At 41.3% G+C, this 13,423-nt stretch overlaps 1 protein-coding gene across 1 annotated transcript; it reads left to right on the forward strand.

The window, feature by feature from the left end:
* The first annotated feature begins 561 nt into the window (after window positions 1-561).
* Window positions 562-1,480, forward strand: LOC133907930 (glycine-rich cell wall structural protein 2-like). The gene has a single exon (XM_062350056.1). The coding sequence runs from the start codon at window positions 623-625 to the stop codon at window positions 1,277-1,279; it is 657 nt and encodes a 218-aa protein (XP_062206040.1). The 5' UTR covers window positions 562-622; the 3' UTR covers window positions 1,280-1,480.
* Window positions 1,481-13,423: the final 11,943 nt, after the last annotated feature.

Here is a 13,423-nt window from a genome sequence, read left to right on the forward strand (position 1 = left end):
TATATCTGATATATCGGATATAATTCAAACAAATTTAAATAAAATTCAAATAAAATATCAATAAATATAATAATTTTTTCTATCAGGAATTCATCGATAGAACTAATAAACTTGGTTTATCCACGTTTTTCGGCCGAATTTTTTTCCGTCGCACGCCTAACTCAGCTGCCAACGGATTCCATCCATGGTGTAGCAAAAGTTGAGGTCGTTCTCAAGAAAACAAAGTCAGATGACCATGAAGTATGGACGGAATGCAATAACAAATCGAATAATTCTATCTATGGACGGAATGCAATAACAAACCGAATAATTCTATCTCACAAAAAGCAATTGAAAAAAAGGCTCAAGAGGTAACATCACGCACCGCTCTCCCAAGTGTCAAAAAAGGGGCAACAACGACTAGCACCACCGCGCACTCCTGGTCCCCGTTTCAGACGCATCCTACGCGTCCAAAGTGGCAAAGTGTTACTATACGTGTGCTAGGCTTTGGAGGTTTTGGACCATGCAGAGATATGCTGAGCTACCAAGCCATGCACGGTTGCACCCTATAAATACCCCAGCTTCACTTCAATCAACCACACAACCAAGTCAAACGCTTGCACCGAGCTAGCTAGCAGCTAAGATGGCGACCAAACATCTGGCTCTTGCCATCCTTGTCCTCCTGAGTATAGGCATGGCTGCCGGCGCCCAAACACGAAAGCTGGGTTACGGTCCTGGCGGAGGCGGCGGCGGTGGCGGTAGCGGTGGAGGTGGTGGCTACGGTGGATCAGGGTATGGGTCTGGGTCTGGGTATGGTGAGGGAGGTGGCAGTGGAGGTGCTGCTGGTGGGTATGGACACGGTGGTGGTGGTGGAGGCGGCGGCGGCGAGGGTGGCAGTGCGGGTGGATCTGGGTACGGGTCTGGGCAAGGCTCTGGTTATGGGGCTGGAAGTGGTAGTGCTGGTGGCTATGGTAGTGGTGGAGGTGGCGGAGGCGGTGGTGGCCAAGGTGGTGGTGCGGGCTATGGTCATGGTGGCGGCGAGGGCTATGGCTCGGGCTCAGGCTATGGAGGTGGCGCTAGCGGTGGTGGAGGTGGGCACGGTGGTGGCGGCGGCGGTGGCCAAGGCGGTGGGTCTGGCAGCGGCTCAGGCTATGGCTCAGGATACGGGTCTGGTGGTGGGTACGGACAAGGTGGTGCTTACGCTGGAGGGCATGGCGGCGGCGGCGGCGGTGGCGGCGGCCAAGGTGGAGGATTTGGCTCTGGCTCTGGCTCTGGATACGGCGGTGGCAGCGGCAACTGATACTACTGAGCTCATTTTCGGAACCGACTACATAAGTATATAGTTAGAAAATGTGTTATCAGTGATGAGTTTGTCTCACTGCTTTACAGAGAACTTCTTTGACGTATTGTATGTAATGTAAAACTAAAAGCTTGTACCGGCTTGCCGCTTTACATAATTGGCAAGGCCTAAGAAATAAATAAAACGACCTCTATTGAATTATATCATGAGACATGTACACTTCTTCTGTCTTTATATATGGAACTAGCAGTTTACTAAATAACGAAGTGTGATGTGGATGCGTATATGATTTACGATACATGTCAACCTGGCTATAATATTCAGATCATAACTGAAGGAGAGCTTCTATTGACTTCCAGATGTACACTGAACTTGCTCTCAGTATTCAGTAGTGCAGCATTTCCGGGCACATTCGGTTTTCTAATGCTGGAATCATGTAGTAGTATAAGGAGAAACTCATCTGGCACGACTTGAGTTCCATCTCTAGCTAGTCTCTACAAGCCTGGTGATCAACTGATTAATGTTCACTTCTGCCCTAAACATATTATTTGTAGTTGAGTAGTTGCTAAGAATCATTCTTGTTGTTTTAAACCGTCTAGGAGTAGTACTAGAGATCAGTACGTTTGTAGGTTCTGGGTCAGACATTCAGACTCGGATAAATTGCATTCGAGTATGCATGCTAGTACGTAACGAGGGAATGAATAGCAGAGCTGAGAAACCCTGCGCAAGTTGAGCTGAGCCACAAGCTTCAGAGTTCTTGGTTTTCCTTTCGCGTTTTGAGAGCAGAGTCCACGTGGTCGCCTTATGTTGATCCTGGGTTGATTCCAACAATAAATGTACTAATCAATAAATCAAATATATAGACATTTCAATTATCTCCTGGGCCCTGCCTATAAACAATCTTTCATTTGACATCACTATTGCAGGTTTGGTATGCTATTTTGAGTGCTACTCATCGGAACTCTCTCGAAGTCTTCCAATCCCACTGAAAAATGTATGCTCGCTATTGTTTTTTCTCTAGTGCAGCAATTCGGAGAAGATCGATCTCCAACCCGATATTGGGACATGATTGGATAGTAGGATTCAAATGAGTTCTGTGTGAATCTCGCTGGAAATAGTTCGGTCCTGCAGGAATTGACAAAGCTCCAAACAAGATGCAGATTCCTGACGGATATCAGGGATTCGTACTGAACTCTACTATTGTTCATCTCTGCCCTGATTTTTTTTGTAGTTGAGTCATGTACTGTACTTATCAAAACTTTTAGGGTTTATATGCCTAAACCGTTCTGCATGGACATTACGAGTTCTCTTTCTGAGCTGGCACTTCATCTGACATCCCTACTGTGTATCTGGTATGATATTTGAGTGCTGCTCTGGTGCTCTCAACTCCCTCGAAATCTTCCAGTTCTGCTGCAAACTGCTCTGCTCGGCTAGTTTTTTACTTTTGTTCCCTACGTGCTCCAACATCAGACTAGAGAACTATACGAACTTCCATTTTGCAATCGCAAGCTCACCTTCGAATTCAGATTTCATGTATCGGATCATCTGTATCGGTCAGTAGCTAGTGTCGACAGTCATGAATAAGTACAGATGAAAATGTGCCTCTTCTTGCCACTGCAAGCTTCATTTGTTGTTGATGTGAAGGTGCATGACAACTGAAATGGGTGCCCACTGATCAGCCAATTTGAATGCGTATTATTGTAAAGTTTCATCGATTCATCAATTATTCGGTTGCGAAATAATTAAAGAGAGAGCATAAAGCAAAGCAACCCGACACAAGTAACACTCACACACCGCCGGCCGCTAACGTCAACAAAGGCAATGAGCAAGGCGGCATCCACGCACTACACTAACCGGTCCTCATTTCACACCCAACGCGTCCAAACTCTATCTACGGACGTGCATTGTGGCCTTGAGCTTCTGGACCATTCGGTGACCCATGCATGCACGCACTAGACACGCCCTATAGTTTGATACATGACAATTTTTTTAGTTTCAACATACATGATTTTATTTGTCTTTACTATAAGTTTTATGATAGTTTTTGTTACGTGCCATGTTATAAATTAGATCTAAATCCAAATACATAAGATCAGATTTCGTAGTAGTATTTTCGATGCCACCACCTCCTGATCCCTCTCACCACACTAGTACTACGTACTGAAGTGTAGCTGCTTGGCAAGTTCAGATGGCAACTACCAAGCATTTGTCTCTGGTCCTCTAAATGTAGGAATGACGACCAGTGTTCCTAAGTTTAGGTTAGTTGGCTAATTAGTGTAATAATTAGAGAGACCCTCTAATTGTGGATACTCTAGTAAGGTTCTAATTAGTCGAGGTCTAATTATATCCTGTTTCCGGAGCATCCACTCGTTAGGTACGTGATAGTGATTGTAATATGTACTTTATGAAGATTGAATCATCTATTGTTTATGCTTATTACCAATCTTATTTCTTTACTATGATTTACTTCTTATTGTAAGTATGCTTATATAATTGTTTTAGATCATGACTAGAATGCTTAGCTAATAGATATGATGGTGATGATTAGATCTATCTAGTGATCTCTTGCGATACTAAGGTGCAATATTTATTATAGTAGTTGTCATAGCTCTACGTTGAGATTACCTGTAGTCTGTGACAGAAATGAAAGAGAAAAACGGGGTTGTAATCTAGTGGAGATGATAAATTTAAGGACGCTAAGCTGAGCTAGATTAGAATAATCTTTTCCAGCGCTTAAGTTATTTTGGTGTCACAGTCGGGTGGGTTTTTTTAGGAATCTAAGCTGAGCTAGATTAGAATAATCTTTTCCAGCGCTTAAGTTATTTTGGTGTCACAGTCGGGTGGGTTTTTTTAGGAATCTGATTATGACTCCGATAGGCATATGTGCAAGTAATATTCTATCTTTAGCATATTAGATCTAACGATTATGATTATAATCTATAACAATCAATTATGTGTATTTTTCTCTTTTTTACCGATAAACGTAGTAATTTTGTAATTTTATTTATAACCTAGAGACACATTGTAACACTCAAATATTAAGATAATAGAAGATTCATCAATTTGGTTGGATGTCTGTTTGCTAGTCTCGCGCGATTGACAATGCAATTTGCTACAGGGTGTCCATGGACTGTTAATGGTTATGTTTCTGGCTTTAATTATATTACATAGACAGTAGTACTCTCTATCTAGGATCCCAACTAGTGACTGTCTTTTAGCATTACTATTGTAAGAGGGGGATCGCCTTAGGAAATTTTAGGATTAGTTCAAGGATTTGGACCCTAAAACCCGATTTCAAAACAGGCCATGAATCTGCCGTGCAATTGCGCTACTAGAAGTGCCTCTATTCTATCCTATTATCCTTCCCCATATTACAACCAAAGCAAAGGTGCCCTTATTTATCTACTTTTCAGTCACACTACTTTTGAATCAAAATCAATCCATGTTCAGTACTCATGAACACACGAAGAAGAAAATCGATTAATACTACTTACTACCTCAACTATAGAAGCAAGGGTAATATGAGATCAGTTTTACCTTACCTTACTCTTAATCTCTACAACTTCCGTTGGCATCGAGTTTCCTTTCCACCCCTCGTCCATTTTGTTCTCGCCTCCTCATTTTTTTAACATCTCGAGTTTTAGCATATAGATTATAGCAAAATTCACTCTTTTTTAAAAAATTAAATTATTTAAAGAAACACAAAATCAAGGAAATATATATTTGAATATATATATATACACTCGTATGTATATAATAAAATATATTATTTTAGCTAAGTATTCCAAAGAGCGCCAAATTAATTTTGAAATAATCCTTATAATAAATTGCATCATATGCATTTTGGTTTATTTGTTTTGATGGTTCTTTGAATGGAGATTTGAATTTGAATATCTCTCAATTCAAATCTATTCTTAGATTCCTTTTCAGCTCAAATCTAAATTAAATTCAAACCTTTTGAATTGAAATCCTCTCCAAAAGTCAAAGCTTCAAATCCAAATCATAATTCAAATACTCTTATTTGAATTTATGCCGAACCCAAATCCAATTTCAAATGCTTCCATTTGAATTTACCCAAATCAAAAACCAAATCAATTTTCTCTTCTCGGGCCGTCTCTCTCTCTTTTCTTCTGCACAGCCCGCTTGCACAGCCTATAGCCGGCCCAACAGGCCACTCTCTTCTCACCTGCAAGCGCTCGCCCTCGCTGACACACGGATGCCGCCGACACCGCTCCGTTCTTCCTCCTCAAGCGCATGCCGTCGCGCTGTTCGAGCTACACCGCCACGGCCGGCACATTCAATGTGCTGGCGACTTTCTCACCACTCTCTCCTCTCTCTACTCTCTCTCCTCTCTCAGCTCTCTCACACATAGCATGAGCCAACCTCTAAAACCCATGACTTCAGCGACCACCGCACGCGCTGCCTGGCGTAGAGCCGCAATTTCCGCACAAAATTTGGTAGGTGCCGCCACAGAAGCCAAGCCATGCCTTCTCACTATCACCACCTCTCTGTTCCTCTCCCTCACCAGTGGGCCCAACCAGTGCACTATACAGTGGCCCAATACTGTTCAGTGGGCCTCACCCATGAATAATGCCATTTTTAAATTTCTTGATTTAATTCTAGGTCAAATCTTCCGGGGTTCATAACTTATTCGTTCTGACCCCGATCCCGGTGATTCTTTCGCCTAAATTCATCTAAATTTGATATATATCTTTCTATCATAGTGTGATATCTATTAGGACTCATTTTGTTTTCCATTTGGTGTTATTTGATTCTTCTCTAACATAGGACGTTGCTGATTGTAATCGCGTTTGTAGAACCACAGGATTTCATGGAAAACCTAGAGGATCCTGATTTCATCCAAGTTTTAGAGGAAGACTTCAGAGAAGGAAATTCCTATCTCGTTGATTATTTTGAGCCTATATTTTGCAATAATCTAATTGATCAACTTAAAACATGACTTATTATCGCATGTGCTATGTAGTGCGTTATTTCAACTACTTGTAGTAGTTAAATTTTATCAAACAATTGTCATGCCTTAAATATCTTATCAAGAATGCATATCACTCTAGGATTTTTCTGTCGTTATCTATATTAACGTCGGACAATGCAATGATATCTAGCATGCTTAGGATATAATACACCACTTTGAAGATGTCACTAGTGGAATGCATTGCTTCGGAGATGTTGATTCACTGTTTAATTAATTCAATTCATATGCTATGAATCTTTGGTGATCATGGAATCCTTGCTGTTGTGTGAGATATGATAGGTGGTATGTAAAATAGGTGAAAACTATTTTGATGGGGGAAAGTAGAGTAGTCCTCCGGTAAAGGATGCTCTTGGAAGCTTGATTTACTTTCGTGGTATTCATTGCCAACTGAAGATGACTACCCTATCCGATATGCTAAGCCACCACAGTGCAACCGCGTGACCTGTATGGACAGGACTTGATCTCAAACTCCATTAGCTGTTCATTACCCACCCTAAAGGTAGGGGTACAATGGGAACTCAGGAAAAGACTCACTACTATGCGCAGTACGAGACCTGGCTAGTGACATTGCAAAGGCCATCAAGCCGTGATTAATCTAATGCTCCAGACCCCTGTTGTTTTTCCCGTGGGTGGATCGTGTAGCAATATGCTCGATGGGTATGGGATCTTGTATGATTCGCTCCTCCGCTTGCAATAGTTGAAGGGTGAACATATCATGTGGGTACAGTGTACAACCTCTATAGAGTGTAAATCTATTCAAATAGTCATGTCCACAATCATGAACATGCGAAGCAATGACCTCATTGATTAGACTCAGGGGTGTGTGTCTTTGATGAGTGAGTGTGTGGACTAGATATTCATGTGATGAGGTTGCTAGCTCAATCTGTCAAGAGCTGTGTAGTACTAGAGGTACACTAGACACAATTATAGGGATTACAGAGTGAGGTGTAGCCCCTTATAGAACCAAAAACCCCCAAGATATACCTTATTACTGTGTTCCACCATGTTTTTGTTGGTTTGTTGGTCAAGGCTTGTAATACTCTATGGTTTAAGACCGAAGTATTGTTGTAACCTTAATACTTTTATATACATTATATGATTGTGATACTATAATTATTGTACTATGCATATCAGCTACTTGATCTACGTAAGAGAGAGAGGAGAGGCAAAACATTGTCAGCTCAAGAATTCAGCCAGCAATGATTCCACAGCTATCACTGCCAACTAAAACTAGTAGCCGACAGTGATTACATGGCATCATTGTTGGCTCAAGGATAACCCTCTTCACTGCCTGATTCCCCAGACCGGTAGTGATAGTTGGGGACTAGTACTGCTCGTTGTTCATTGCCGGCTCTAAAAGTGACAGTGAAGGGGGTTTTAGAGCTAGCAGTAAAGAGGGTTTATGTAGTAGTATCACTTTTTTTTAGTAAAATGCGGTGCAGCTAAGTCATATAACTTGACAATCTATTTATTAATAAAAGGAGATGACCCTCCAAGATCCTCCTACCACGGTGGCTAGAAAAAAATATAAATAATTTAGAAATTCTCAAAAAAGCAAAACATCAAGACCTTAAAACTACTACCGCTTGATTAGATTTGCCATATTGCTGTCGCCCTCGACCTTATGTATCTTGATTAGTATACAACAAACATATTGTTCCCTCCTATCTTCGAAAACACATGACCAGGGCAGATTCAGAAGGAAGCAAATTTTATAGGATCCTGTCCAGAAATATTCTCGTTATACCTATTCATACTATCCATCCTGTGATCTAATGGCTGAGTTAAAGAGAAGAGAAAGAATGACACGTATCATCATAGGTAATAGGGTCTTTCGTAGAACCGAGTCTTATAACATTTGCTTACATCTAGTGGGACTAGGGGCTCCACTCCTACTCAATCAGTGAAAGCCCCCTAGTACCCTTAATATATTTTTTTATGATGAATGAGGAAGACAAAGAAGGAAAAAAAAGAGGAAGAGAGAGAAAAAGAGGAAAAATGGAACAAGAAGAGAGATAGGTGGATCCGTGGATGAGTCCTTAATCTGGCTCCTTTTATCCGACACTGCACACGATGAATTTCTCTCTCGCATCTGCACGTCAAACAAGATCCATCTGCCATACGCTCCTGCCAGAGCAATCTCCCTCGCAGAAACTTTGGCCGGTTAGAACATGCACCAACGTAGGCATCGGATCGCCATTCGCGAGGCACCACAATGACGAACGCGAAAACGGCCGACGCCCGACCAGCGTGATGTCCACGATGCACATGCTCAATCGCGGCATGGTTGATTGGGAGCGCTAGCTGGATGTGTCTCTGAATGTGATCGGCAGCCCTGGCATGGCGCCCGCGGTGCAGCTCGATCGGGCATCGCTTGCGACGAGGGCTGCTGGATTGCGGCAGGAGAACCGTAGCGGGGGTTGATGTGTCGGCCTTGGTAGTGCCTAGTGCGGTGGGAAAGAGGAACGTGCGCTCTAAGGCGAAGGATGCAAAGCGATTCCTGAACAGGGTATAGAGACAGACCACACTTCTACATCATACAACAAACGAATCAACTAGCCCGGATACACTGTGCTTCCTTGCTATGCATGCACGCCAAAGAAGAAAGATCATTGAACTGCATTCAGTGTGTTGCATCAATGAAGCCACGCACGACACTGCAATGCATTCATGCGTGGGATGGCGCCAGGTTAGTGAGCGGTCTGGAAGATCTATTTGGTGCTGCCATCTCAACTTTTGGTTATGACCACCCTAATCAGTGGCGGACCCAGGTTTTCTGATTAGACATTCAAACTTCAACGGTAGCATAAAGTATTCAATGGAAAAGAGAAGATTCAAAATATTAAACTCCATAATATAATATAAATTATTTATATTAGAGACAAACTCAAATAGTTATATAAATTATACAATAACTAGTATGATTTTTAACTATGCGCTCCGTCATGCATAATATCAGGACCTCGTTCATGACATGTCTGAAAAACTGACGCTCAATGAATGTAATCGGACAAATTACTCTCTCAATACTAGCAGTTGCCACAAGAAAATTAAAACCAACTTAAGAAGCTTTTGACACCAACTTAAAAAGCTCGTAAACAATATGATACATAGGACTCTTATCTCTTTTAACCAGCATGATCGAAAGCTCCTAAGATTTTTCACTTCTAAACATTTTATCTGTATACATATTTTTAATAAAGAGTCTGAGTTGATAACTAAGAGGCATTAAATACTTATTTGAGAAGTCTATAGGATAAAACTAAGCAAGTTTAAGCAAGTGATTCTGGTCACACACAGCAAATTAATTGTATACCTACATATATGCCAAATACATATACATATGCTTAATAATTTACCAAAAATTTGGGCATTCCCTTGAATCAAGGGAGGTCCGCCCCTGACACTAATAGCGTGGCTAACCTCGATGTAATATTTTATCATGATAAACTTTGATTAACAATTAGTCTCTTTTTATTATTTCTTTTATTTTATTTGGACTCTTTCTTTAGATATTTTGCTTTTCAAACCTTATGAAAATCGATCTGCTAAATTTTATAATTTTTAATTCCTTATTTAACTATTTTTAATCATATTTGTTATGACTCTTTAGTTTAATCTAGACTGTTAAATGTTCATCGAGTGATCTAGATTTTTTTTTAATGTGATAATTTCATGACCTTGTGAGTGCACATGGCTCTTTTAGTTTTCAAATAATAAAATAATAGATGATATAGCCCACTAGCTCTCTCCACTAAACGTAAGGATCAATCTAACGAGGATAAAAGCAAGGTGCCAGGATGTGATTTGTTTAGCTCTTTACTAATTGGTCCCATCAATCGCTATCTTGCTTCTTGAAGCATTAACAAATCTCTTGTCTTAATGCTAATGCATGGCTAAAACCATGCTTCAACTAATGAGATCAAGACCTAGGTCAAACAGAGGAATCTAAAAGAGACGCTTGTGATTTCCATTGGCTAATCTAAATTACATATAAAAATAAAATAAGTAACACCAAACTGCTTCATAAGACAACCTAAATTGATCTTTGATCTCAGTTGGTTCCAAAGGGGAAAAGCTATATGTGTATTCAGTAGAACAAAATAAACAGGGAGTGTCTAATTTTCAAGTGATTAGATTTATTACTGTTTAGTCATTTTTTGACAATTAGTTAAAACGTCTTGGACTTACATACTATTGCAATTTTGATCCATGTAGTTGTAGCTTTAGGTCATTGAGAGCTGAAAATTGAGTTACGTTGAAAGATCAGAGGTTGTTCCAAACAATCTAGTTGTTAAAATAGGTCACATAACTTGTTTTAGTTATGCATGGCAGGTCCAAATATCACACCATGGTACATCTAAACACGTGTGGTACTAATTCGGCATCCTCCTCCGGATTCGAGAGAACGAATCAAAGAAATAATCAAAAGTCAAAACAATTACAGATTAAAATGTTACGATTGACACTCGCATATCACACGTGCACGAGACCAGCTAGGAACTTACCGCCTAAACATATGTTTTTGTCTCGACTCAAAGAAGAAAAATTGCTTGCAAAAGCCACAACATCTGCATCAAGTATTCCTCTTAACAGGAAAGAACGAGAAAGGAGAAGACAAAACAGAGTGGGAACATTCAATAGCACGATTCTTCACGAGATGCAAGATCCTATCTAGCACCAGGACCAAAATATTCAAATCCATCGTCGAAATTAGCTAGAGAATGAGAACGAGAGAAAAAAAGAACTAATACAGGGATTGGTAGTTAGACCCTGTAGCAAAATTCTATTGTGTAGCAAAAATATTGTAGCGGTTGTACTGTGCTGGTTTCCTGTTGCATTTGATCGGGATCTCCCATTTTAGATTGCACGGCAGAGAATATCTGAAAATCAGAATACTGTTGCTCCGACGTTCTCCGTTAAAGTCAGAGGGTCTCATTTCATCTCCGAAGTACCCAGCTATAAGAATGGGATGTCCCGACTTCACCAGAGAGCGAAGATAAGTGACTTCAAATTGTTGCGCACCGTTAGATTGTAAAGCGACGATAAAATCTTAATGCTACAGTACATTATAAACATTAAAATTTGGTGGAGCTGCTACAGTATCATTGACACAGGGATCATGCTACGGTATTTACCGTTAGGGTACTATTCATTCCCTTCTTTACTGTTCTCCTGTAACTTCACACATTAGGGGATCCGGATCTCCTAGCTATAAAGTTCTAACACAGATAAATATGTGGACGCGAGCAAGAGAGAAGGTTCTCTCGTTAAACAAAGTAGGCACCTACCAACATGGCTTCACACTCGATGTCGCTTGTATTTCTTTTTTGCCGCGTTATGTGACTTTTTATCTACATACAACACTTAAACAAGTTGCGCAACATATTTGAGCAATTTTCAGGTTCTATTATCTAGATACACCCACCTCACAGTCACAGGTTGTTGTACGGGTACAATTTACTTTTTTTTTTCTTTGTCGAGTGGAATGCCTCATGGCTTCATGGGCTTAGGCAAGGCCCGAAACGGGCGCACGGGGCCCAGCATGGGAGCTATTACACGCCGCGCGGCCGGCGCCTAGTTGTTCTCAATTGGGCTTTCCCATGCAATTCCGATTTATTTCGGTTATCTTCAGTTCTTTGGCGTGGTGCTACAGATAGGACTACGATGTGCTCGTCGTCTATAGAATTCTCGATGGGTTCCGGTGATCTCCAGATGGACGCTTTCTTCAAGCTGCGTGTAGGTGTAGGACTAGCATGTACGTGCGTTAGGTGTGTGTGGGGGTTGCGTGCGTGCGTGTGTGTGGGGTGAGTTCGCACGTTCATGTTCAGATACTACAGCTGTATTCAGTGGTGAAGAATAAAAAAAAAGAAGTCCGTAGTACGTCCGGAGACCACAGCTTGCTGCACAGCTATAGCGCGTTTTGTGGGTGAGATTACCGAATTCCCTCTGCCCATGAGGATGATCATTGTAATCATCCACTCCACCGTCCTACCATTCCTTTCATGTACTAGATTAATTCTCTCTACATTCCTGTGTCGGTGTGTCCATTCGTGTGTGTTGTGATTGTGTGCTCGCTGATCGGTTAAGAGCGAATGGTTTCTCTAACACACGCGTCCCGTTTTTCCTTTAGTCAAACCTTTTTGGGTCAACTCGAAGCGAACATGAAAGGACACAATTGTAGCAAAATTGGCATATTTCAAAACTCCGATAGAAAGGACAGAGAACCCCGGTACAGCATGATGATAGATGCAACCGAAACAGCGCGTGCATAACTTCCTTGACATGGAAATAGACAGTGCTTTCTCAAGAGTCCGAAAGTGGATTTATTTTATAGTACAGATGGTTGTAGTTTATAATAGCAGCTATTTATGGTACTTTTTTACGGATGGCTCTATAGATCCGTTTGTACAGAAATATTTCACTAAATAGATTTTATAGTAACTTAATAAGATATTGTAATATTATAATAAAAAATTTAAATTGTTTTAGCATCTTGGCCCGTCTAGCTCAGTTGGTAGAGTGCAAGGCGCTTAACATCGTGTGCATAACTTCCTTGACATGGAATAGAGAGCTTTATTAATTGATTAATAAAGTTTGACAAGTATTACAATCCATAAGCACAAACTGTTGAATACAAGTAATCTTTACTATACAAAGCATGAATTAGTTCGTGTGTCCCTCCGTCCCTCTCCTCTCACTCTATCTAATTAAAAACCAAAAATAAATCCCACAAAACAATCAAGAAAAACCAAACCATCCACCCTCCTCCAACCACACACCCTGGCTACCCTCGTGCCCATCTCACCCTCACCCCACCGCCTCCAGATCCCTAAACCCTTCACCACCACTTGCCGCACCGTTTCAATGGAGAACTTGGCAGGCAGCGGCCTCCGCACTGCCCACCTCGGCCTTTAAGCCCTACTCACGCCTCATCTATGCGTCATCCTCTAGTGTCTCCACCACGCTGCTTCCTGCATCGTCTTCCCCAACCTCAGGCGGTGCCATGCCTTAGCGACGACTCATCTCCACCGACCTCATGTGGCTCTTGGCATCACCAATGAGCTCTCGATGATCTGATGAAAGCCTACTTTTCTCTGATGAGCTCCTTTGGATGCCTTCGCTGCTCCTTGCGCCGGTGACACACTCAA

This window comes from Phragmites australis, chromosome 24 (genome assembly GCF_958298935.1).
Source record: "Phragmites australis chromosome 24, lpPhrAust1.1, whole genome shotgun sequence".
Classification (NCBI taxonomy): Eukaryota; Viridiplantae; Streptophyta; class Magnoliopsida; order Poales; family Poaceae; genus Phragmites; species Phragmites australis.